This window comes from Cynocephalus volans, chromosome 4 (genome assembly GCF_027409185.1).
Source record: "Cynocephalus volans isolate mCynVol1 chromosome 4, mCynVol1.pri, whole genome shotgun sequence".
Taxonomy (NCBI): domain Eukaryota; kingdom Metazoa; phylum Chordata; class Mammalia; order Dermoptera; family Cynocephalidae; genus Cynocephalus; species Cynocephalus volans.
The window spans coordinates 62,966,453-62,994,240 of record NC_084463.1 but is presented as its reverse complement, the minus strand read 5'-3'; the positions used below and the strand labels follow the sequence as shown (position 1 = coordinate 62,994,240).

Sequence of the window (27,788 nt, the reverse complement as noted above, 5' to 3'; positions counted from 1 at the left end):
CTAAGACAGGTGTAAGGAAAGCCAAGAACAAACAAAAAGACAAGGAGAGGACTTTTCAAACTGTGAATTGCTGATTTATATCTTTGACCATTTTTAAGATGCTCATTTTTTTGTTATCGATATAAAAGAACACTTTATATAGCAGTGTGTTGAAGAGACTGGAACTCTGAAATTATCTTTACAGTGTTTGAATCCAATCTTCAAGACTTATTACCAAAAACTTTAGATGTTCACTTTACCTTTCTTAGCAGTAGTATTCTCATGAGTAAAATATAGATAATATCAATATCTACCCTCACCACCACCACTATATTAGCCTTACACTCAACCTCCATGGCAGGAGATTAAAGATTTACAGTCTGAGAAGAATAACTTTTTTCCAAAAAAGACCTATAGATACATAATGTTGGCTGTAAATCCCCAGCGGTCTTTGTCCTGTTGGGAATTGAGTTCAATATCTTTCTGCTGTTATAGTATCCCTATTGCAATAGTCTTGAATAAAGTCCTTCTTGCCATTATAATAAGTGTCAGAAGAATTTTTTTCTTTAACAACATAGAACTGAAAAGTGAAGTTGCAGCGTAAGCATGTTATTTATAAACATAGAGGTAGGTATCAAAGAAACCAATTTTTAAAAAGTGAAAAGAGTTCATTTGATTAACAGAAATTAGTGGTGGAGTGACCATGCAAGTGAGATAATGAACCACTTTTTTTAATCATAAGCTCTTATGGTAATGACATTTTATAAACTATGTACATATGATACCTGATGAAAGTTAAACTATAAAAGTTATCATTAACAACAACAAAAGAAATCATGAATTTTATGTGTTGACGGTGTATTATAAATGCTACTTGTTGTTTAATGATTTGCTGTTTGTTTAATGATGGGAGACACAATAATATACAAAAATTCAAATATGTTTAGGTCTGTATACTGATTAATTTTGAATGATAATGAGGATACAGGAGTCATAGACAATTCCTCCATTTCCAACTGAAATGAACAAGTGAATACATTGCCATCAAAAGAAAAAATATATATATTTAAGGGAGTCCACAGAAGTTCAAGTTGGCAGACGTGAGTATTGGTACCAACTGACATGTGAATATAGGGCTCAGGATATGATATGTGGGAACTATACCATGCAGTAGGAGCACCATCAACCTCTGAGACATTCTTCTGCTCACAAATTCCCCTATTCCTCTAATGCTTGAGTCACTTCATTGGAGTCAGAATTGTTTGTTTAATATATATTTATAAATATTTCTGAAAATTTTCCAAGCATGGAGAAATATGACAGCAACCAGATACAGGAAGCTCAGAGGTTGTCAGCCAAATTCACTGCAAGGAGGAACACTCCAAGACACATCATAATCAAATTATCAAAAACCAAAGACCAAGAAAGCACACTGAAAACAGCCAGAGAAAAGAAACACATGACATTCAACATAGCACCAATACTTCTGTCAGTGGATTTCTCTGTGGAGACCCTACAGGCCAGAAAAGAGTGGGATGATATATTCAAAGAGATGAAGGAAAAAGACTGTCAGTCAAGAATTTTGTATTCAGCAAAACTAACCTTCAAATATGAAACAGAAATAAAGTATTTGCCAGAAAAACAAAACCTAAGGGAATTCATCAACACTAGACCTGCCTTACAAGAAATGCTAAAGAGAGTTCCTCAATCTGAAAGAATAAGATATAAAGGAGCAGGAAGAAAACATTTAAGGTACACAGCTTATTAGTAATGTAAATTCACAGACAACCTCCAAATACTCCAGTGTTGTAAGGGTGGTGAATAAACTGCTTACATCTTTAGTATGAAGACTAAAAGACAAACCTAACAAGAAAATAACATATACACAACTATATAGGACACAGGCAATATTAAAAGATGTAACTTGAAATAACACAATGTCAAAAAGTGAAGGGGAATGACGCCAAAGCCTAGAGTTGGCTTTGTTTTTTTTTTCTTAGATATCAAAATTAAGTTGTTATTAGCCTAAAATAATCTGTTATACCTATAACAAGTTTGTTTGTGAGCTTCATGGTAACCATAATACAAAAACTTAGACATACTGAAAATAAATAGTGAGTAATCAAAATACAGTACTAGAGAAAACCACTCAATTAAAAAGGAAGACAGTAAGATCAGAAAAAAAAAATCAACAAATCAACCAGAAAAAAAAGTAACAAAATGGCAGAATATATATCAATAATAATTCTACATGTAAATGGATTAAATGCACCAATTAAACGACACAGACTGGCTCAATGGATTAAAAAACAAGAACATCAACTACAAGAAAATCACTTCACCTATAAAGACATGTACCATCTTAAAGTGAAGGGATGGAAAAAGATGTTTCATAAAAATGGAAACCAAAAAAGGAGCAGGAGTAGCTATACTTATTTAAGATAAAATAGACTTCAATCCAAGGAATTAATATATATATATGTATTTATATAAGGAATGTTACTATACATTGATAAAGGGATCAATTCAGCAAGAGGCTATAGCAATTCTAAATATATATTCACCCAACTCTAGAGAACCCAGTTGTATAAAGCGATTACTATTGGAACTAATGCGAGAAATAGGCTCCAACACAGTAACAGTTGGTTGTTTTAACACCCTACTTTCAGCAAAGGACAGATCATCCACACAGAAAGTTAACCAGGAAACATCAGAATTAATCTCTAATCTAGGCAGATAGGACCTAACAGACATATAGAACCTTTCATCCAATGACTGCAGAATACACATTATTCTCAGAAGCATATGGAACATTTTCATATGTTAGGTCACAAAACAAGCCTCAACAAATTTCAAAAACTGAGATCATATCAACTACTTTGTCAGACCGCAATGCAATAAAACTAGAAATAAACATCAAAAGGGATATTAAAAACCATGCAAACACACAGAAACTAAACAACATGCTCTTAAACAATAAACGAGTCAAAGAAGAAATAAAAAAGGAAATTAAAAAATTCCTGGAGACAAATGAAAAGAAAACATAACATACCAGAATCTAAGGGATACAACAAAAGCAATTCTAGGAGTGAAGTTTATAGCAATAAATGCCTACATCAAAGAAGAAAGACTTCAAATAAACAACCTAACATTATATCACGAGGAACTATAAAAATAAGAATGAACCAAACCTAAAATAAATAAAAGGACAGAAATAACAAAGATCAGAGCAGAAATTAGAGATTAAAAAAATACAAAAGATTAATGAAATAAAGAGTTGGTTTTTTGAAATGATAACGAAACTGATAAACCTTTAGCTAGACTAAAGAAGAAAAAAAGAGAGAAGACTCAAATAAGTAAAATCAGAAATGGAAAATATCACAGGAATACAAAGGATCATAAGGTATTATTATGAACAACTATATGCAAACAAACTGGAAAATCTAGAAGTAATGGATAAATTCCTGGATACAAACAACTTACCAAGGTTGAATCAGGAAGAAGGAGAAAACCTAAAAACACCAATAACCAGTAATTACATTGAATCAATAATGAAGTCTTCCAACAAAGAAAACCCTAGGACCAGACATCTTTACTGCTGAATTCTACCAAATATTTAAAGAACTAATTCCAATTCTTCTCAAACTCTTCCAAAAAATTGAAAAGGAGGGAATACCTCCAAATTCATTCTACAAGGCCAACATTAACCTCATATGAAAACCAGAAAACATACAATGAAAAAATTGCGAGCAATACCCCTAATGAACACAGCTGAGAAGATCCTCAACAAAATACTAGCAAACAGAATCCAACAACACATTAAAAAAATCTATCACCATAATCAAGTGGGACAGACCCCAGGTATTTAAAGATGATTCAACACATGCAAATCAATAAATGCGATACGGCACATCCACAGAATGAAGGGAAAAAATGATCATTTCAATAGATGCATAAATGTATTTAATAAAATCCAGTATCTCTTCCTAACAAAAACACTCAACAAACTAGGTATAGAAGAATATATCTCAACACGATAAAGACCATATATGAAAAACCCACAGCTATTATTATACAAAATGGACAAAAATTGGAGGCTTTTCCTCTAAGATCTGGAACAAGACAAGGATGCTCACTTCTCTCACTGTTACACAACATAGTACTCGAAGTTCTAGCCAGCACAGTAAGGAGATAGAAAGGCATCTAAATTGAAAAGTAGGAAGATAAACTATCTCTATTTGCAGATGCCAAGATCATATACATAGAAAACCCAGAAAACTTCACCAAAAATTTATTAGAATTAATAAATGAATTTAATATAATGGCAGGATACAAAGTCAACACACAAATATCAATAGGTTTCTTATATCCAAATAATGAAATCGCCAAAGAAGAAATCAAAAAGTAATCCTATTCTCAATAGCTAGCAATTAAAGTAAATACCTTGGAGTAAATTGAACCAAGGAGGTGAAAGATCTATAAAACACTGGCAAAAAATATTGAAGAGGATACAAATAAATGGAAAGATATCCCACATTCATGGGTTGGAAGAATTAACATTGTCTAAATGTCCATATCACCCCAAGGTATCTACACATTCAATACAATTCCCATCAAAATACCAATCACAGAAATGGAAAAAACAATCTTAAAATTTGTATGGAACTACAAAAGACCCCATACTGCAAAGGCAATGTTGAATAAAAACAACAAAGTTGGAGACATAACATTTCCTGACATTAAAATATTTTATAAAACTATAGTAACCAAAACAGAATGATTCTGGAAGAAAAAGAGACAAATATGCCAATCGAACAGAATAGAGCCAGAAATAAATCTGCACACTTACAGCCAACTGATTTTGAACAAAGGTGCCAAGACTATAGAGTGGGGAAAAGACAGCTTTTTCAATAAGTGGTGCTGGGAAGACTGGATATCCACATGCAGAAGATTGAAACTTGATTCCTATTTTTCCCATGCACAAAAATCAACTCAAAATAGGTTAATGACCTAAATTTAAGACCCAAAACTGTGAAACTAACTAGAAGAAAACATAGCAGAAACACTATGCAAAATGGTAGTGGTCAGCACTTTTATAAGTGAGACTACAAAGGCACAGGCAATTAAAGCAGAAATACACAAATGGGACTACATCAAACTGAAAAGCTTCTGCACAGCAAGGGACACTATCAACAAAGTGAAGAGAAAACTTACTGAATGGAAGAAAGTGGTTGCAAACTACACATCAGACAAGAGGCTAATATCCAGAATATATAAGGAACTCAACTCAACAGAAAATAATAATAATAATAATAACAACAACCCAATTAAAAGTGGGCAACAGACATTTATCAAAAGAAGATATACAAGTGGCCAACAGACACATGAAAACATGCACAAAATTACTAATCATCAGGGAAACGCAAATTAAAATTGTAATGAGATATCATCTCACCTGAGTTAGAATACCTATTATCAAAAAGGCAGACAATAAAAAATGTTGGCGAGGATGTGGGGAAAAGGGAACTCTCCTCTTTTGTCAGTGGGAATATAAACGGGTATTGCCATTGTGGAAAACAGCATGGAAGTTCCTCAGAGAAATAAAAATTTATCTACCTTATGACCCAGCTATCCCACTACTAGGTATACATCCAAAGAAAATGAAATCAATATATCAAAAAGACATCTGCATCCCCATATTCATTGCAATGCTATTCACAATAACCAAGACATGGAATCAACCTAAATGCCCATCAATGGACGAATGGATAAAAACCTGTCATATATATTCATAATGGGATACTATTCAGCTATAAAAATAAAAGTGATATCCTATCATTTGAAGAAACATGGATGGAATAGAAAATTATCATGTTAAGTAATGTAATTCAGGCACAGAAAGACAAATACCACACAATCTCTCTCGCATGTGGAATCTAATAAAAAAAATGTGATTCTCAGACTCATAGAAAGAAGTAAGAGAGTAGAATAATGGTTACCAGAGGCTGGGAGGGGAGGTGAGATTCGGTGGGAAAGAGATTTGGTGGACTAGCAGGTAGAAAACTATGCTATCTACCCTAACTGAATCATTGTGCAGTATATGCATGTATTGAAACAACACTGTATCCCACAAAATGTACAAGTAAATGTTAAAATGAAAAACATATATATTCATAAATAATCTTGAAGAAATTATTGATAGACTCACCCAATTTTTTGTATAACGTGCTCTACCTGAAGGAATTCCAAGTCTTTGGAAGAACACCTCAAAATCATTGCCAGATCCTAATTTGCTAATCCTATTAGGGGTAAAATAAGAGAATTATTTCAGAGTAATTTCTTCATCAAGTAAAGATTAAAAATCAATAAAACTAAACTTTATTCTTACTATGACAAATATAATTTTTAAGTGTACAACCTTAGACATGCAGCAAATAACGGGAGAAATATTAATTCTGATCACAAAATACCTAAGTCTGTAACGTAATTTTGTGTAGAAGTGATATTTTATGTAATATTTTTTTAGAGATTCCTTCAGTTGGAAAATATTTTCCTTTAGATTACTTAATTCATCTTATCATCTAAAGTTATTATACATGATAAAGTAAAAAGAATCAACAATTTTCCAGATAATTTAGAAATGTTATGCCCTTAATACTTAAAATTATTCATAATGTTGACATCTACAATCTCATACAACTGAGATATTTATTCCTCTTCTCTTGCTTGTGTAGATACACAGTGCTGAAGTGATGTTTATACTTTTATTAGAGTAACCACATTTCTTAACTGTATGATGTTCAGAAAAAAATAATTACAGAGTGATGAGGGGACTGAAATATGAACAGAATTACTTTCCACCATTACCTCCATTATAATCTTTTTAAAAATCTCCTATGTGTATATGTTACCTCTTGTTAAGAGCATCAGTTTTTGAAGACCTACAGTTAACTTCAAAACACACAGTAACATTTTATTTGTAAACCTAAGAATTGTTTTACCTTTATGAGATTTTAGAGCATTATGAATGTTAATTTTTTAAATTATTGATTGAAATAAAATACTCTTTTATTTTCAAAACAATCACAGACTAAATTCTGTATAGAAAGTTTTGTTTGTTTGTTTACCTGGGCACACCACTGAACTCAGGTGAGGAACTTTTCTCACTCCAGCTCTCATAAAGAGATTTGCCTTCAAAGCCTTCATCAGGGCTTTGCAGCTACACAAATTAAAACAAACAAACAAATAAAAGACAACACTTTTAAATCAGATGTATTAAGACCTAGATAGATATCCATTAGACTGGGAGTGAATGGCTAAACTATAGATTAGCAAAACAAGGAATGTGATCCATATATTAGCAGTCATCAAGAATTGCAGTGAGTTTCTGAAAATATGGGAAAATGCTCATGTTATCCTGTATAGATCCTGTATAGGTGCAAATACATTATAAAAATAAATGCATGAATACATAGTAAAGAAGGCTACACCAACTTATTACCAAGCCATTGTTTTTAAGTGAATGATCATATTGTATGATCTTTTGTCTATTTTTTTATTTTCTACTCTCAAAACCATATATTCCTTCTCCTCTTATAAAAAATAAAATGGAAAGAGGCAAACTGGATAAGGGAAAAAGCAGTCCTTTTAATATTATTTCTTGCAACTAAGGGTGCCAAAGTCTTAAATAATATATAATAAAGTACAATGTTAGTAATAATGTATTTAATTAATTATTAATGGTAATTCTGTTAAGCATTGGGCTTCAAATAAATTTTCTGGTGTTACAAATGAGAAAATAAAGGGAGTAAAATATGACCTATTATTGAATACTATACACAGAGAATTAAGTGTTGTGCCAAAAATATTCAGCAAACTAAACTGTAGTTAATACCCCATAGTTATTTACAGGAAACCAAACAATACATGGCATAAAATGTTTTTATTTTATATTTTAAAAAGCACTATGTACTATTTTTCCATGAACTCAATTCAGAAAGTTTATAGAGGAGTACCTATACTGTTTAATACTTTTTGTAGATACCAGAGACAGAGATAAATAAGACATATAGCATACTCTCTAATAGAGATGATTAGTATGTAAGTAAAAATGTAGAATTCAGACAGGAGAGGCACCCAGGGAGGCAGGAGAACAGGCCAGCCACCTACCTAGCCCCACCCCACCTACACAGTTGGCAGGACCCCATGCACCATGCCACAACCATGAGTCTTCACACAGCTTCTGTGGAGGTGGTGCACAATAGCCATGAACACAGGTAATATTGTTGCAAGGATAGCTCACTGCCTTAGTAACATCCACACCTACTGTGCAGGTGGCCCACCACATATTCAACTTCATTGTCACAAGGAGAGTCAACGGAGGAGTCTGGAAAAAGAGGAAAAAGTCTTTCTCCTAAAGTCTACTTCAGAGTAACAGAAGAAGCAACTGATCTACCAGATGAGCAAACATCAACGTAGAGATACTAGAAATATGAAAAAATCAGAAATATGACACCCCAAAGGAATTCAGTAACTCTCAAGGTCAAAGAAAGAATCCTAAAAGCAGCAGGAGAAAAGCATCAAGTCACTTATAAGGGAGCACCCATCAGTCGAACAGCAGACTTCTCAACTGAAACCCTACAGCAAGAAGAAAATGGGATGACATATTCAAAATACTGAAAGAAAAAAACTGCCAGCCAAGAATATTATATCTGGCAAGGCTATCCTTCAAAAATGAGAAAGAAATAGAGTGTGTCCCAGGCAAGCAAAAACTGCAAGAGTTCATCACCACATGACCAGTCATGGGAGAAATACTCAAGGGAGTCCTGCAATGGAATCCAAAAAACAATAATCATTACCATGAATAAACAAATAAGAACAAAATACACTAGGTAAAACACAAATAAAAATGAGAAAGAGAAAAGAAACTAAATATTACCACCTCAAAAAAAAAAGAAAAGAAAAAAAACCACAAACATTGAAATCAATAATACAAGGAGAAGTGAGGAACAAATGTTACTCTCAAAACATATAAACATAAAGCCATAAAGTGCCAGGAATACAACAATACCTCTCAATAAAAACCCTAAATGTAAATGGAATAAACTCCCCACTCCAAAGACACAGACTGATGGATTAGATAAAAAGCAAGACCCAACTATATGCTGTCTTCTGGAGACTCATCTCACTGGTAAAGGTGCACACAGACTAATAGTGAAGAGATGGAAAAACATATACCATGGAAATGGAAACCAAAAATGAGCAGTAATAGCTATTCTTATATCAGATGGAAAGACAATCTATGCTCTTGGCTTAGGAGAACTGACGTTGTGAAAATGTACATACTACCCAGAGCAATATACAGAAACAATGCAACCCCCATCAAAATACCAATGAAATTCTTCACAGAAATAGAAAAAAACAATCTTAACATTCACATGGAACAACAAAAGACCCTGAATAGCCAAAGCAATGCTGAGCAAAAAAATATTAAGCCAGAGGCATCACACTATCTGACTTCAAATGATACTAAAAGCTATAGTAACCAAAAAAGCATGGTACTGGCATAAAATAGACACTCAGACCAGTAAAACAGAATAGAGAACCCAGAAATCAATCCACAGGCTTATAGCCAATTGATATTTGAGAAAAGCAACAAGAACATACACTGGGGAAAAGACTGCCTCTTCTGTAAGTGGTGCTGAGAAAATTGGATATCAATATGCAGAAGAATGAAACTAGACATGCACCCCTCACCATATACTATAAACAACTAAAAATGGATAAAAGACTTACTTAAGTGTAAGATCTGGAACTACAAAACTAATAAGGGAAAATGCAGGGGAAACACTTCAGGAACTAGGACTGGACACAGATTTTATAAAGAAGAGTACAAAAGCCCAGCAACAGAAGAAAAGACAAATAAATAGGTTTATATCAAACTAAGAAGCTTCTGCACAGCAAAGGAGACAATCGACAGAGTGAAACAACAACCTACAGAATGGGAGAAAATATTTGAAAACTATACATCTAACAAGGGATTAATATCCAGAATATACAAGGAATTGGAGAAATTACACAGTAAAATAAGTAAATAAATAACCCAATTAAAAAATGGGCAAAGGTGTTGAATAAACATTTTTTGAAGGAAGACATACACATGGACAAAAGGTACTTGAAAAAATGCTAAACATCACTAATCATCAGGGAAATGCAGATTAAAACCACCTTGAGATATCACCTTATCCCAATTAGACTGGCTATAATCAAAAAGACTGAAAATAACAAGTGCTGATGAAGATGTAGAGAGAAGCGAACACTCCTACACTGTCGGTGGGACTGTAAATTAGTACAACTACTTTGGAAAACAGTACAGAGGTTTCTCGGCTACAGGTAGATCTACCATATGATTCAGCAATCTCACTTCTAGGTATGTACCCAGCGGAGTGGAAATCATCATTTTGAAGGGATACCTGCACTCCCATGTTCATCACAGCTTTATTTGCAACAGCCAAGATATGGAACCAACCTAAATGTCCATTGACCGAAGACTGGATGAGGAAAATGTGGTACATTACTCAGCCATGAAAAGAATGAAACTCTGCCATTTGCAGCAACATGGACGAGCTTGGAGAAAATTGTGTGTGTCAAGTGAAATAAGCCAGGCACAGCAGAAAAAATACCACATATCTTCACTCATAAGAGGGAGCTAAGAGAAAGAAGGAAGGAAGAAGGTGACTTGGACTTGTAGAGGAAGAGAGCAGACCTAGGCTTGCAGAGTGGGGTGGAGGGGTGGAGAGAGGTTGGGGATTAACTGGGTTAGGGACATGGAGAATAACTGCAATTCGTGGAAATGGGCATGCTCATAGTATTGACCTGGCCATCACATCTTGTGCACAAGTGGTGATGGTCAGATTTGTACCCCATGAATATGCATAATCAATTTTTAAAAAGGTAGAATTCAATTAGGTACTATAATAGATATATATGCAAAGTTCTATCAGGACAAAAATTAAATTTGCATAAGCATGAAGAGAGATGCATAAGCATGAGAGATGTTATGTCAACATCTTAACTTGTAAAATATGAATGAATGAAGCAATAAAACAATTTGTCATGTTTATAAATTTACATGAAACTTTGATACAAGGGACAGCAAAACTTCATTTATTCTAAAAAAGGCAAATTTGAAATAGTGTGAAAGTATACTACTAAATTTTCAGTCTATGAGCAAAATTCAAAATGTTACAAATCACTATCCTAAAAGAAACACAGCAAAATAAAACAAAATATAAAATTACAAGCATCACATAATTTCAAACCTGACCTACAGTGCAATATTTTTGCAAGTCACAGGGTGCCACCAACCCAGCTAGTAAATAAAAATAACTGCGAAGTTTCTTTAGCATTCATCTTAAATTGCATAAATGGTGGGAATTCTCTGGAATACCATGTTTCAGAGATTTTAATTTTTATACATTGCATGGTAATTGATAACATTGAAGGCAAATGATGAAGCTCTTAAATAACTAGATAGATATTTTCAAATTAATTTTAATTTTCCTCTAAAAGAAGTTAAGATATATGATTAAATCCCATGCTTTTGAAACCAAGGCTTAATGGCATTTAGGTTTTATTTACAATCCCTATTTGAAGAAAAAAAATGTGTTTTTCTTGGTAACTACATTTTAGTTGGTAATTTTATCACGTTGTGAAAGTTGTCAGAATCAAAATGATTCACTGTGTCAAACCCCGACAAATAAGAGTTGGGGAAGGTCATGATGGGAGGGTTCTCACGCATAAATGCTTGATGACGGGAACTATTACAAAAGACTCTGCAAAAACCGTAACCTTGAACAGAGTCCATCACAACCTTACACACACAAAAATTCTTCTGGAAGGACATATGCCCAGCCACTGCCTGTCCAACCTCGGAATGTTGCCACCCTTGTTATTGATCCTTGTAGCCTAGGATAATTATCCCAAAACAATCATGTAATGCTCTGCATTTTTCTTTTGTCTTCCTTTACCTCTCTGAATACCCACATAGTTTACTACAGCATGTGTATTCTCACTGCAATGCCCTATTCCTGAATAAGCATCATTTTCTTTTAGAAAGCCTCTCTCTGTAATTCAGTTTGACATAAATGGTGTTCAGAAGCAGGACCAAGTAAGCTCACCTTGGACAAACTGGCAGCCCCAGGATCTGAGTGCTGTGTAAACCAAGCCCTGATGCTCTACATTTCTGGGGTCACCCTTTCTGCCCTGGTGAATCTTCTCTCAGATTCTCGGACTTCCTCCCTTTGGTCAGTTCTTTGACATTACTTAGGATTTGGTACAAAGTCACCTTATTGAGACCAGGAAAGCTTTTGTTTTTTTTATTTATTTTTATTTTTTTGGCAAGCCTCTTCTGGTAGAAAGACAAGTGTCCTGGTTTGAGAAATCTGGTTTCTACACAATTTACATTCTGTCTGTGAGGCCTGTCCTTTTTTGGTGAATTTGTTTTCAGTTCTGCACAACTGATTTATTATTTTGTTTGGTCTGCGTGCCTGGCTTTTTTTTTGGTATTTTGGGTCCTTTTTGGTTTGGTTATGCATGTCTGTAAATGATGTGGCTCATTTCTCTTGCTTGTTTCTGAAAATACTGTAAGAGCAAAAATAAACATTCTAAATGATGAACACCGATTAGCTGATTGAAAGCCACTAGGGTGGTCACCACCATTAAAAACACTGGTCCAAAATCCTGACATTCTCTGACAGGATTTATAACATTTTCTTTCCTCTTCAGAGATTAGTAAGAAATGGAATGAGATCCTCAAAATTCTAAAGCAAAACAAACCCTCTAAGGACTTCAAATGGCTGTTCATTCAGAATCAATGGTCCATTCTTGTGCAGATTTCTAATCAATGAACAAATTACACCAAGGATAATTTATGTCAATTAAAGGGACCACTCAAGCTCTTCAAATTTATTTTTCGTAAATCTTCCCCAGCTATGGATGTTAATTCTACTCAAGTAGCTTTTAATTCCATGTTTATGAATGGCCTTTCTTGATTGGTTTTACAGCTTGTTAAAAGAGCTCACACAGAACGGTTAACTATGCCAACTCCTGATTTAATCAACTTAGCAAATCTACTTGCCTGCACCTTTGAGGACACCACTCAGGAAAAAGAAAACCACTAAGATTTTTTTTAAAATTATTGGTTATGAATATTCATGAGATACACAAAGCTGATTGTCACCCCTCATGTCCATGATGTGGGGGCCAGATTCATTCTGGCTGTATACCCATTACCACAAATTGCATTTGAACCCCATGTCCCCTACCCAATTATCCCCAACGTCTCTCTCCCTCCCCATTTCCCTCCCACTCCACTTTGTAGCCCACAGAATGTTCTCTCCCTCTGCAAGTCCAACGCACTGCTGTCGTCTTGCTTTCCTTCCTTCTTTCTCTCTTAGCTCCCACATATGAGTGAGTACATATGGTATTTATCCCTCTGTGTTTTGCTTATTTCATTCAACATAAGTTTCTCCAGGCACATCCATGTTGTTGCAAATGGGAGTATTTCATTCTTTTTTTATAGCAGAGTAGCATTCCATGATATATATATTTCCTTATGCAATCTTCCATTGATGGACATTTAGGTTGGTTCCATGCCTTCATTTACAACAGATCGAAATGCCCAGACAAAGCATTAAGTGGAGACCCTCTGGTCTCTGCTGTGATTGTAAAAAACTAGGTCACTGGAAAAGAGATTTCCACAATAGAAAAAGGGCCCTGAAATTTTTTTCTCAACTTCCTCCATCCCCACCAGAAAATCAGTCTCAATGAACTGAACACTTTCTAAGAGTCATCCCTTTTGGAAATGTAAATTTAGGCTTTTCTAGCTAACAATTGCTTAAGGTGATAGAACAATTAATTAAAGGATTGATATTCTAAAAGTAAAAGAACTAGATAAATGTTTATAAACGTTAGGTTGTGAGATCAAACAGGTACAAATCTTGAGCTCAGAGAAAAAATATAAGTAATTTCTTTCCTGCATAAAAATTGTTTTGTCTGCCACTCGAGGAACAGAAACAAAGCAAAAAAGAAAAAACAAAATCACCTGTAAATGGTTTTGTTTTCTTTTGGTTTTTGGTTTTTTAAAATACTTCCCTGCCCACACCCACATTGACTATTTCAACAAACCAGACTGGTAAACAAAAGAAAAATGTGTTGTTAAAGATTCAAGGCTGCTTGAATGTTCTGGTTTTCTTATACAATTCAGCTGCTATTAGCTAAAATGTAAACATTAGAAGTTTAACACTAAATTCATTTGAAAACGAAAAAAGTGTTTTACCTATTGGGGCAAATAAAGTTTATCCATGTAAACAGGTACCATGTTGTCTGAAGTATAATTTAAATCCAAGTGTCTTTATAAACCAGTGAATTTGTATTACTATGTTCTACTGTTTTATGACTAAAATTAAAAAATTAAAACGAGGAAATCTGCTTCTATCCATGTGTTTGTGTATTTGTCTCTATGATTTTATGCTGTGTATGTAATATTTTTTATCAAAATATATGAAAGAGCTATGATTATTTATTTTTTTAAAGTATGTAAACCAAATATTTTATCAAAAATGTAGTAACTAACCCAAATGTTTTTAGTTCATGTGACTTAAGTAAATCTTTGATAAATAAGCTGGTTTTTAAATTTGTGGATAAAATTTTTTAAATGTCTTCAGAATGGTCAACATACATTTTTGCCTGGGTCAGACGATTTTAAATTTGTCTCTGTTAGATGTTTAAAGGTGTCAGGGTTTGACACAAAGATTATAAAACTCTTAATCCAGCCTAAAAACAGAATGATCTTGTTTAATATTGTTGGTTTATTGACCACAGCTATATCTTCTGAGTTACAGGCAAAATACCCATATTTTTTTAACTTTAAGATTATTGTGTAGGTGAACACCTGATATTCACAGGCTATAATGATGTCTATCAGCGAAATAACTTGAAATGATGACTAGCTTTGTCTAACATCTCAGTTTATATGAGCAATCTAGTTATAATTGATAAAATAAATAAATTAGGTGAATGTGAATAAGTTAATTTACAAATGAACTTTTCATGTAATTTGAAATTTCAAAGTTATGTCATGTTAAATGAAATGATTGATATTCATTAAATGTCTGTGTCATTTCCAAATAAGTAAAATACTAATATGTGGCACACAGTTCAAGATATCTTGATTTCTTGGTTTTCACTAGATATTAAGGTTACTAAGAGTTAAAAATTCTAATTAATGTCTAATTTTCTATACAAAATGTATTGAAAAATTAAGGTGTGTTTTTGATAAGGAAAATTATAAGAATGGCTTAAAATAAGTCTTTATTAAGGAAAAGAATAATTTTATCTAAATTCAGAGGTTATTAAAGTGACCTACATGGTCACACCCAGCCTCTGTCCCAAATTGATTTGTCCCTGGAAATCAGCACCTGGTTTTCTTATGTATACTCTTCTCAGTCAGAACTCCTCCTGTGTCTTTATTTAATTGGTACCACTATAGTAAGGAGTATAAACCAGGGTTAAAATTAAGGAAAGCCATAGGACCAAGTCATGGATCAGCTACTGTACAAGTTGCATGACTTTGGTGGTTGATATTCTTTCAGCTTGGTTTCCTCATTTTCAGTCTGACGATGGCAGACATAATGCTATTCAAATGCTCAGATACTGACTTACTGTGACATGGAGAGGAATGAAGAAATGTGTGTGAACAGTTTGTTGCGTTTGATGCTCTACAGAGTGGATATTTATTATATGAAAAAATTAGATATAAAACAACGCCAATGTGTAACATAATAATGGCACCTCAAGAAAACATCATTTGTAGAATTTAGATTTTCTTAAATTATATGTAATTGTTTTTACCTTTTTTGTTAGGTTATATACCAAGCTGTACATCAGTGGTGTACAGTCAACTCTCAGAGTGTAGTTTCCTGAAAAATAAGGAAATAGAAGATTGCTTTTTATTTCATTTATTTCTGAAATTCTTTTATTCAAAGACCGTTGTTAACTCCCTAGCCAGAATGATCCTCTTAAAACCTAAATTCAATTAAAACTCTCCAACAGTTCCGCATCTCACTCTATAAAATCCTCATCTTCACCATGGCCCACTGTGCCACACATGAAATGACCCCAGGTCACCTCTCCAAATCTTCATCTCTTTACTCCGCCCAAGAATTCTGTCTCAGGGTCTTTGCACACACTGTTCCCTCAGCCTGGATCAGTGTTCTGCATTATATCTGTGTGCCTTATTCCTCCTCTGGTCTAATGTCACATTTTCTAAGAGGTTTCCCCTGACCACCCTACCAAACAGCACACTCTTCCCCACTCTCTGTCTTAACCACTCCATTTCTCTCTTAACGTTGGCTTATTTTTCTCCATATTACTCATTTACCTAACATATCAAGTACATGTCTTTTTATTATCTGTCTTCCTACTAGAAAATAAGTTTCACAGGACTAGGCACTCTATTTAACTTGCTGCCATAGCCCAGTGCTTTAAAACAGTTGTAGCATTTAGCATATACCTAATACATATTTATTGTGAAAATGAATTTGTGAGCCAGGAGCCTTCTACCTGGTTCTGAATAGAGAGCAGACATGGCATTCCCATTCCTCAGGAGTTCAAGGGCTGGCAGGTGTGAGAGTCAAGAGAATCAGCCAGGAGAGGTGCTCTTGGGAGGCCTTGGGAGCACAGGGACGGGAGGCCAACTCAGGAGGACAGTGTGGGGGAGAGGAAGTTAAGACAACTTCACCAAGGGGGTGACTCTTGTACTGAGTTTTCTAGAACCAGAAGGAGACAGCTGAGCCAAAAGGAAATGGTAGTTTCAGCTATGGGCATAGCCTGTACAAATGCCCAGAAATATAATAGCACACGATACACTCAAAGGATGGCAAGTAGCTTTTATCCCAAACCTTAGGATCCATGTTTGGGAACAGAAAAAGTTGAGGCTTTAGAAATAAATAGTGACACACTAGAAGGATTGCTTATGGAACTTGAAAAGTTGATTTTAAAATTCTAAAATTCATCTGGAGGAATAAATGTGCACAAATAGCCAATGCAAGTTTTAAAAGAGAAAAAGTGCTTAAAAGAATATCAATTAGGGAAGGGGGTAGATTGGGAGCAATTCTACAATTTAAATGCACATATTGCGGGACTAAACAATTATGTTTGAAGCGCTCTACCGTCCCCTCTCCTTATATAGAAAAAAGCATGCAAATAAAAGGATATTTACTGCAACAAACTGAAGCGATCTGACCATCAACTAGAGAATTGGTACAAAAATTGTCCTATTGAATATATTGTGGCACGTTTCTTTGTTTTCCAGTGAAATAGATCCATATTTATTGATATGAAAAGTTTTCCATAATATGTCGCTGAATGAAAAAAGAGCAGATGCAGAACCATATAGCTGTAATATGATACCAAAAACGTGTAGAAAGGAGTGAGAGGCAATAGAGTGTAGTGGTTAGAAGGAAAAAGCTGAAACAGACCAGCTTGATTTGAGTCTAAGCTCAACATTACAGTAGCTGTGTGACCTTGGGAAAATTAATTTACCTTTCTGAATCTCAGTTTCCTCTTCAATACAAAAGAGATAATAAAGCATACTTACCTTACAGGATTATTGTGAGTATTAAATAAAGTTTTACATGTAAAGCATTTAAGACAGCACCTACTACACTTTTGGCATTCTGTGTAAGCTAAATTATGTACTGTATAATAATGTCAACATGATGGAATCAATCCAAACAGAAGACATAGCACACTTGGAAAAGGGATTAAGTTTAAGAGTGGTTTGTGTTGGGAGTGCTATGGTTTGACTGTGTTTCCCAGAATTCATGCGTTAGAAATTTGGTCCCTGATGTGGCAGTATTGGAAACTGCAGCCTTTGAAAGGTGATTAGGTCAAGAAGCATTACTGCCACTTGCATGCTGGACTGGATTAATTCTCACAAGAGTGAGTGGGTTCTCCCTGTCACACGAGTGGATTAGTTCTCACTGGAATGATTAGTTCCCTAGAAAGCAGGGTGTTATAAAGCAAGGACACCCTCCTGTTTTCCCCCTTTCTCATGCGCCCACTTTCCCTTAGCCAGTAGCCTGAGAGGAGGAGGAAAAGACAACTGAAATGCACTGTGTAAACTAACTTTTAGGACAATGTAGTTCAGATGTGTGGACAAAGAAGACAATGTAAATGTCAAAATGACTCCATCAAGGTACCACGTCCCAATTGTTGACATGGAAAATGTACTAATACACTAAAGAAAATATTCTGAAAGTCCACCCTACACTCACATATTCCTTCATTTTTTTGCATCCATGCCACAAATATTTACTTAATGAAATACTCCATGCCACAAATATTTACTTAATGAAAAACTAGAAATCAAGGAGTGGACAAGCAAGACACTGTCTGTTCCCTGCTGAAGAATACTATCTATTGTGGGAGGCAGTTTATAAAACAAATAATTTCTTGAAAATGATAGCGATGAGTGCTATGAAAATACGGCTTCTCTGAAAAAGTGACGTTTCAGAGGAGACTGTAAGGATAAGAATCAAACAGGCAGAGAGGTACTGAAGAGCAGTCTGAGAATAGAGAACAGCAGTTGCAATGGCTGGTACGCTGCATTTGGTCACAGAATAGAAAGATTAGCGGAGCTGGAATACAGTGACAATGGACTCTTTAATTTTAGTGAAATCAACTTGAGATGTCCTTTAGTTCACCTTTTTGCTTATTAAAACCGTATCCATTCTTCTATCTCAAATTCCTATTCCAATGCTTAAGCCTTTCCTGAAGTTGCTATTATTATTTCCTCTGAACTTCCAGAATAGTTTGATTACATCCCTCTTATAGCACCTCTGTGTATTATAATTCAAGACTGATTTATTCTACCATCTATACTGAGCCATAAACTCCTGAGTATAAGATCATTCCCTGCTAACCTCTGACTCCTCTGAATCCCTGGAAAAGTACATTGTGCAGAGAGGAGCTCAGTAAATTTTGTTAGAAGTAATAAAAAAATTAAAAATAAAAATACTAGATAATAAGTGAAATCTCAGAAATCAGTGTTTTTTTCAAAATTGGTATGCATGATATTATGATGAAACTGAGGGTTAAATTTAAATGCTATTTTTCTACCCCATTCTAAATCATAAAATTATTTAGATCCATGACTTACTTATTCAACAGATAGTTAATAAATTCCTGCCACATAAAAGGTAATCTGCCAGATGGAGCAAGTCAAAAAATGCTGTTGTACTGAATTAGCACTCCATAGGGCAAAGCACATAAAAGTTTTAAAGAATCTTTCAACTAGGGCTGCCACACAGCTGTGAGTCAGGGGTAGCAACCTGACAAACCAGCAGAAGATTCCCTAACCATACATTAATAGAATGCCTCCTGTGTTAGTGCATAATTTATGAACTAAACTGCTTATCATAGCATGATCACATCTTTTTTATGAGACAAATTATATTCACCTTCTATAGATGAATCAGCATTAATATAGGCCACACCACGCTCTTGAAGGAGTCTGGAATTCTCCTATAATAAAAAGATAGAAAATTAGAAACATAAAGTTGTAACCCACCCTCTCACCCCCCACACCTCCCTGCACATCCACATTTACTGTATGCAGATTTCTGATTTAGGCTGGTCCATGTTAAGCAAAAATTTGACATGTAAGATTCTCAAAAGAGAGTTACTTTGAAAGAATTTCAATAAAGATTATTGTTAAGAAACAGCAGGAAAAACTTTTTTAAGGCTAGCATTTAAGGTGAAACTGTTCCTACACTTATGATAAATGGAAAAGGAGTTAATTTCTTATCCATATTGTTGTTTATCCTTCAAAAAATTCTCTTAGCAAACATGAATGACTTAAGAGACTTTTCAGTGAAAATCTTCCCATGAACATCTTACTATTTAAGCAAAAATTCTTGCCTGATTCACAGGGAATGAGCTACTTCAAATTTACAGGTTGAAAAATGTATGAAGTTGATGTCTCAGTGCCTGGAACATGATGTCAAGTTCTCCTATGGGATGGTACCACCTACTGGTAATGTTTGATAATTGCACATGTTTAGAAAACTGACAAAAAGTGTAATAGTTTTTTTGAGATATCAATGTGGATTCTGAGTCTCCAAAACATGCAATTCCTAGGCATTTTGAGTGTATGATAGAAAATACAAAAAATATATTTTATCAAATCTAAGTGATAAAAATAATTTGAAAGATACAAATCAAAGCCTCAAAATATCTAGGCTCCTTCTAACATCAGCATAAATCTTTTTTGTAAAAGCTTCAAATAGGTCTACAGGAGCACTATTTTTTTTTCCCCCAAACAAAATTGAAGTTTACAGGGTTTCACATAATACGTGGAGTATAGCAGGAGCCAAATAAATATTTGCAGCATGACTGGAAGTAAATGGAATAAATATGAACCTTGCATGTATTTACAGCTAAAGCTTCTATTACACAAAGCCAAAAATACATGCAGGTAAAATCACTTTTCAAGGAACCTAGTAAATATTATGTGATGGGACTTTCTGCCACACTTTTCACATTATTTAATATGGAGCAGGTCATTATGATATAAGGAAGATACATTTGAAAAGTATACCTTATTGAACAAGTTCAAGGGGCCTTTAAATGAGGTTAGCTTTAGAAGCTATTTAGGAAAGAATAATAGAATCATGATAGAAATCAAACATATTTTGAGTATGTTGTCTAGTATACCTACTTATTTACTACCACGCTTCTGGGAAATAAAGATAAATAAATTTTAACAATTGACATTAAGTGCCTCTAAAAAGCTCAAAGAAAACTTAGTTTTTCGGTGACAAAGGGATTTTTTATTGCTGATTTTTGAATGAGGTTATATTGCTTCAGATTTTTTGGCAAAAACTTTGAATATTTTCTCACTTGATTCACTTGTCATTTTTACATGCTTAACAATTAAGCCCTAACTTTTATTATTATGAAAATTTATATTATAGCAAATTATCAACTAACCTCTGCCCACTCAGTAGAACCAAGAAGACCAAATTCTTCTGCATCCCAGCTTGCAAATAAAATTGTTCTTCTAGGCCTCCATCCTAAAATATGTGCATACATGTAAATGCTGAAAAAATTAATCATATACCCCAGACATTACTAAGCCCAAATTAGAAAAAACAAAACACAAACAAACCAAAATGTCCCAGTGTGACCCCTTTCACCCTGGCATAATTTAGGTCAACAAGGAATTTCTAAACAGTCCTGCTCAGATATTGTGGGTAGGGATAGGACAGCTCAATATCTTTGAGCACCAAAAACCAACCCCATAAAAGAATTTTTTACAATCCTTTTTCCTCCCATAGAAAAGTGACTGTATGACCCCCATCCTAATTTCTACTTCTTTTCTCAGTAGGAAAGATTAATTTTCTATAGGTAAGAAAGAATCCCTCTAATGATTATCCACCGAAGTGGATGTTGTGGTATTCAATCAGTCACCTCTTCACTCCTATATGTCACACTACAGAGAGAGTGACATCAGCTCAGTGGTTAGTATCTAATAACATTTTCTTGGACAATAGAAGCTAAAATTGTTTTCTTAAATTCCCGGCTTTGGGTCCATAAATCAACTTGGGTTTTTTCTTATAAAACTATGAATATTTCTGTTCAAATATTTATAGAAACATATGCTTTCATTTCTCTTAACACTTTGGAGTTGAATGACTAGGTCATACAGTAGATACATGCTTACTTTAAAAAAACTGACAAAGTGGCTATACTTTTTAATACTATCACCAGCAGTATATGAATGTTCCGGTACTTTCACCTACTCACCACTATTTATAAGGCAGCATGTTTTAATTTAAGCTATTCTAATAGGTCTGAAGTGACATTTTATTCTTGTTTCAGTTTATATTTCCCTAGTGATTAAAAATTAGTCATTTTTAGTATCTATTCAGTACTTATTCACCAACCATATATCATTTCTGGTGACATGTCTGTTCAATTCTCTTAACAGTATTTTATTGGACTGTTCATTTTCTTATTGAGTTTTGAGCATACTTTCTTGTGAAGTCTTCTATCTGATAGATGATTTCAAATACTTTCTTCTATCTTTTCATTCTCCTAACAGTGTCTTTGGATTGAAAGATGTTTGTTTTCTTTCATTTTTCTTTCTTATATTTATGTGTCCATGATGGGGACATGTTTTTAATTGTGATAAAGCTAATTTTATCAGTTTTCTATTTTATTCATCATGGTTTTTGTCTCATATCAAAAAGAAAAGATTTTACTTAATTCAATATTTCAACTTATTTTTCTAGAAGTTTTATGGTTTTAGGATTTACATTTAGGTCTATAATCCATTTTGAGTTAATTTTGTGTATGATACAATGATACATATTTAATACTTTTTTTCTATTTTTTTGCATATGGATATCCAGGTGTTCCAGCAGCATTTGTTGAAAATTAACCCTTTCTTCACTGAATTGCCTTGCACTCTTGTCAAAAATCAGTTGTCCATAAATATGGGTCAATTTCTGGACTCAGTTCTGTACCATTTATCTGTTTATCTTTAAACCAATTTTTATTTTATCTTTATTATCTATATTTAACTTAATACCATGCTGTTGTGAGTGTTGTAGCTTTATAACATGTCTTGAAATTACTAGTGTTAGTCCTACAACTCTGACCATTTTTTGCAAAAATCTGTTGACTGGAGGTCATTTGCAATGAGGTCTTTGCTTGGGGAGCTAGAGAGCCTGAGAGACTGTAGAGAGCCTTGGGCATCCAGGAAGTGAGGGCAAGTAGGTAAGAACCTAGAGCTTGTCTCACCTCCTTGGCAACTGCAATCCTGCCTTGCAACCCTCCTGCCAGCCAGTGGGAGACCAGAGCCTGGTCACCTGGACCTCCAGGGAGGTTGAACGGTAGTCCTGGGTTCTAAAGGGACTTCAGCTAATATAGCCTAAGGCTTGAGAGAGGGAATAGTGGGGGAGGGGGAAGGGCCTTGAAAGATTGATCTCTTTGAACAAACGGGAGTGCTCCTGGAATATCCATCACCCATACCACACCCCCCAAAAGTTGTTTTGCTTCCAGTCCGGCAGCCAAGCTTCCTCCACCTCATTCCTCTGGAAGTGGTAGGAACAGAAGAGAGGACTGGGGACGGGGCTAAACAGGCACTGACTGCACAGAAGGCTCGGCACCTCCTTCCCCTTCTCACTGCCCAGTACCTATAAATCCTCGACTATGAATTTCATTTCCTCCGCTCTAACCCACTGCCTCCATCAAATTGGTTCAGCCATGTCCCTGTGCCTCTGTCCTCTGTTTGCCAAGCTGACGGCCTTTACCTGGATCTCTATCTCTCTGGCTCCACACCTCCACCCCACCTCGCTGAAGCTTCTGAGTGTTGAGCACATGTGGGTCCCTCAGCGCTCCCCCAGCTCCCTACCCCCACCCCACCCCCTGCACCCCCCACAGCCGCCCCTGGCAAATTAAAAAATAAATAATTAAATAAATAAAAATGAAATTATCTGGAATGAAGGAGCTCAGGAAATGTCTGTCTAGGCCCTGTAGGTCATTTTTCTGTGGCAGAACCCAGATGGTGGTGGGAAGGTAAGTTGACCTCCACCACCTGAGAAATTGAAGCTCCAGGTCCCCCACCCCGAGCATCCAGACCTCCAGCTCTCAATACTCCCGCCTGGTCTGCGACTCTGGCAGGCAGCACTGTGGTGGATGGGAAGCAGGGCAGAACTCCCAGAACCTTTGTAATCCTACACCAAGAACTTCTGCTCTCTGAGGGATTCTTGTATATAATAGGAATATCTCTCTGTGCCCAGATATTGTAGGGCTCAGTTTTGGATGTAACAAGGAACGTCAAGGCAATCTTTACTCAGGAGCCTTCTCCCCAATGCCATGCGAAAACTAGGGAAGACTTCTTCCTAGTTCCCGCCAGGAAGAGGGGCTGCGGAGTGGAAAAGCAAAGTTGGGAGGCACTACCTGGAAGAGGCCTCTGCCCTTCACACTCCTCTTCCCCAAATACTGCCACCTTCTCTCGGGTCTAGCAGACCTGGTAGCCCAGCAGGTCCAGGAAGCACCACTATCTATAAGGCTCTGGGCCAGCAGGTGGGAGTGAAGACAGGGGAGGGAGAGTAGGAGAGAAGGTCCAGAAGACCCCAGACCATAAAGCCCCAGGCTCTTCAGCCCGGCAGAAATCATCAGTGGCATTCAGGGCCAAGAAAGCAGGCTGGGAATGCAGGAGACTTCCAGATTGGTATTTGGCCTCTGGAGAAGCTTAAAAATATTAATTTGGAGGAATTTTGAACCTGTGGGGCTGGGGGCTGGAAAGCCAGTACAGTCTTCAAAGACCTGATCTGTGGCACTAGGATTTTATTGAAGTGTTGAGACAGATGGCTGTACTGCCACCACGTGGGACACAATCTGGTGTTGTACCCTCTGCTTCAACAAGCACGTTGGGTGGCCCCAACCAGCACTGAGTTTCAGCCTAAGGCAAAGTAGGGGGGTTCCATAAGGCTGCCACCTGGACTCAGATCCCCGTGCTCTAGCAAGAGAGAGTGCTCTCCAGATGCTGAGCAAAGTTTATAAATCTTAACACAAATGTACAGGGTTTCTCAGTTGGTTATCTTCTTGGGTACCCCCATGGGGCCTGGCTGTTTTACCTCTGAGATCATGTAATTATTTAACCTAGTCTTTTTCCTCCATTAGTGTCTTTGCACAGTTTATGTATAGTAGGTGCACAGTAAATGCTAGGCAAAGGCACAGTGAGGAAGCAAATGAATGAGCAATTCTGTGGGTTCATTACCCTATGAATCAGACAGTAAATTCACCGTCAAGTTAAACTGGGCTGCAGATCCACTTTAGATCCATTAAATGGAACAGCAGATCACTGATCCAAAGACACATGCATTTTTATTTAATGAAAGCAATCAGCGTCCTGGTGAAAACTTTCTGGAATCTAATGTGAAAGGAAATACTAAGGGCTTCTCTTTGGGAGTCCACCAGCTTGAAAAGCAAAACAAGGCAGTTTTCCTTAGGCCATCCCTGTATCATGTTAGTGGGTGAATGGGAAGAAAATTCAATAAATAATTTGCTTTCTAACTTGAGAAATTTGAATCCTGATATACCTGGATAAAGTTCTCAGCTTTAAGGAATCTCTAATCAACCTAACTAGCATAAGGATTTACAGAAAATAATTTTCAGGAATATCTTTGGCTTTTATATCATCTTTTCAATATTTTGCTGTTCAGTTTGAATACTTTATATTTGAAGTATTCAAATTCAATATAGTAGTCTTAAATTTGAGAGGAACAGGTTCTATGAACTATAGCTTTTCAAATTTGCTTTTTAAATTTTAACTTACTCTCTGTTGTCCTAACAAATTTTCTAGAAGAAATATTCCTCAGAAGAAAGTTTCATTCACTCAGCATGTATTTATTGAGTACCTACTATGTACCAGGCATTGTTCTAAGCACTAGGAATTCACAGTGAACAAAACAAAAAATCCTGCTCTCCTAGTACTTATATTACAGTGATGTACTTAACAAGAGGCCTTGTATATCACCCCTCTCCCCACCAAAAAAATCTGTTGGGAGTATTCAATTAATGCCCATTAGTTCAATTTTGTTAATAGTCTTATGCAGTCATCTATTTTCTTATGGATTTTTCTCTCTACTGATCTATTATTATTGAGATAGGTATTGAAATTGTTACCTAACCTATCTGCAACTTCAACAAACAAAAGACTCAAAATTCAAAATGTTGGTGATAAAGGAAGTAAGCTTTATTTAGGACAGGAAAACTGCAGGAGATGGTAGACTAACCCATCTCAAAACTCGATTTTACATAGGGATTTTTAAAGAGGGGATTGAGGAAAAGGAATGTAGAAGTGAAAAGGAGGAGAGAAGAGGACTTGAACCTGTGGGCTCCTTGCAAGGAGACAGGTACAAAATATCACCAAGGCTCTGTCTGGTTTCTGTTCTCATCCTTGACATTATCTTAGGATCCTATAGGATTTTGATTTGCTTTGGAGTGAAGTCACCTTTTTTGCAACATCTCTGTGCAGGGCTCTGGCTGACTTTGTTGGTTCCCAGAGTCAGCTTCCAGGCATTTGGCCTTGATCACTTCTCAGAACTCTGCAAGCCTCAATGAAGGACTTAGTTTTGCAAGATACTGATTAGCTTTTCAATGGTTGTATTAGTCCATTTCTATTGCTTATTAAAAAATACTTGAAACTGGGTAATTTATAAAGAAAACAATTTATTGCTTATAGTTTCTGAGGCTGGGAAGTCCAAAGTCCATCTGGTGGTGATGACAGTGAACCAGTGGTCTCACATTGTAAGATGGTGGAAGCAGAGAGAGCAGAGAGAGTGAAAGACAGACTCTTCTCTTTTTGTAAAGCCCTCAGAATCATGCTCCTGACCACCATTTTTAATCCATTCACTACTATTCACATCTTCAAGGCTCTACCTTTCAGTAATCATAATAGGATTTCCCACCCACTTACCAGTCACAGTGGGGGCTAAGATTGTAATACATAAAATTTGAGGAAAACAATTCAAGCTTCAGTGAGTTTGGGGGGAACATAATTCAATCTACTACATTCTGCCACTGGCCCCCCAAAACTCATCTCCTTTTCACATGCAAATACATTCATTTCATCCCCAAAGTCTTAACTTGTTTCAACTCAATAGTCCAAAGTTCAAAATTCCGTCTGTGAATTAAAAACAAGTTATCTACTTCCAAGATGTTTGTGGGACAAACATAGTGTTCATATTCCCATTCCAAAAGGGAGAAATAGGCCAAAAGAAAGGTGTAATAGGTCCCAAAAAAGTCTGAAGACCAGCATGGCAGGCATTAAATCTCAAAGCTGGAAAATCAGGTACCTTGACTCCATGTTCCACCTCCTCTACATGCTGGTGTGTGGGTTGGGTACCGAAGTCCACGGGTAGCTCTGCATCTATAGCTTTCCTGGTCTCAGATGATGCTTTAGCTGTCTCAGACTGGCATTCCACTCTGGTAACTCCACAGTCTGTGGTCTCCAGGGCAGTCCCATTCTCATGGCTCCTCTAGGCATGGGGCCGTTGGGGTTTCTCTGCTGCGACTCTGACTCCATGTTTCCGCTCAGCATTGGTCTAGTGGAGTTTGTCTGCGGTGACTCCACCCCTGTGACAGATCTCTTCCTGGGCCCCCAGACTTTTCCATACATCCTTTGAAATCACGGAGGAGGCTCTCAAGCCTTCCCAGCTTTGGTATTCTGTGAGCCTGTGGACCTAACACCGCATTGATGCTGCCAAGGCTTCCGGCTTATACTTTCCAAAGCTGCATGTCCAGCTGCACCTGGGACCAATTTAGCCACAACTGGTGCAGCCAAAGCAGCTGGGGTGCTGGTGTGGGGAGCAGCATCCCAAGGTGGCCCTGGGCAGCAAGCCTGTGGAGGGCACCTCAACCCAATGTTATCCAAGACCATTTTGTCTCCCTAGGTGTTTGGGCCTGAAATGGTAGCGTTGGCCCCCGAGGCTCTTGAGGTGCCTTCAAGGCCTTTTCCCCCTTCTCTTGACATTCTCTTTCTTCTGCACTAATCTTCTTAGCTAAGGGTCACTGGGTTGCACCATTCCATGCTCTCTGCTTCTTTACCACATGGCCAGGCTGCAAATTTTCTAAATCTTTACACTCTGCTTCCCTTTCAAATTCTGGCTTTATGCCGTGCCATTGCTGCCATAACTCCGTGTAGGCTGTTACAAGTAGTCATGCCGCTTCCT

The 27,788-nt window shown here is 36.2% G+C and overlaps 1 protein-coding gene across 1 annotated transcript in view; it reads right to left on the bottom strand.

Annotated features, from left to right (window-relative positions):
- LOC134376152 (putative N-acetylated-alpha-linked acidic dipeptidase) overlaps positions 1 to 27,142 on the bottom strand; it is a 31,696-nt gene extending 4,554 nt beyond the window's left edge. The window contains exons 1-6 of the mRNA XM_063094808.1: positions 27,031 to 27,142; positions 21,034 to 21,116; positions 19,503 to 19,566; positions 15,892 to 15,959; positions 7,107 to 7,198; positions 6,188 to 6,278 (exon numbers count right to left, since the gene is read on the bottom strand). Of these exons, the coding sequence (XP_062950878.1) occupies positions 6,188 to 6,278; positions 7,107 to 7,198; positions 15,892 to 15,959; positions 19,503 to 19,566; positions 21,034 to 21,116; positions 27,031 to 27,142 (510 nt within the window). The remainder of the gene's footprint in view (positions 1 to 6,187; positions 6,279 to 7,106; positions 7,199 to 15,891; positions 15,960 to 19,502; positions 19,567 to 21,033; positions 21,117 to 27,030) is intronic.
- Positions 27,143 to 27,788: the final 646 nt, after the last annotated feature.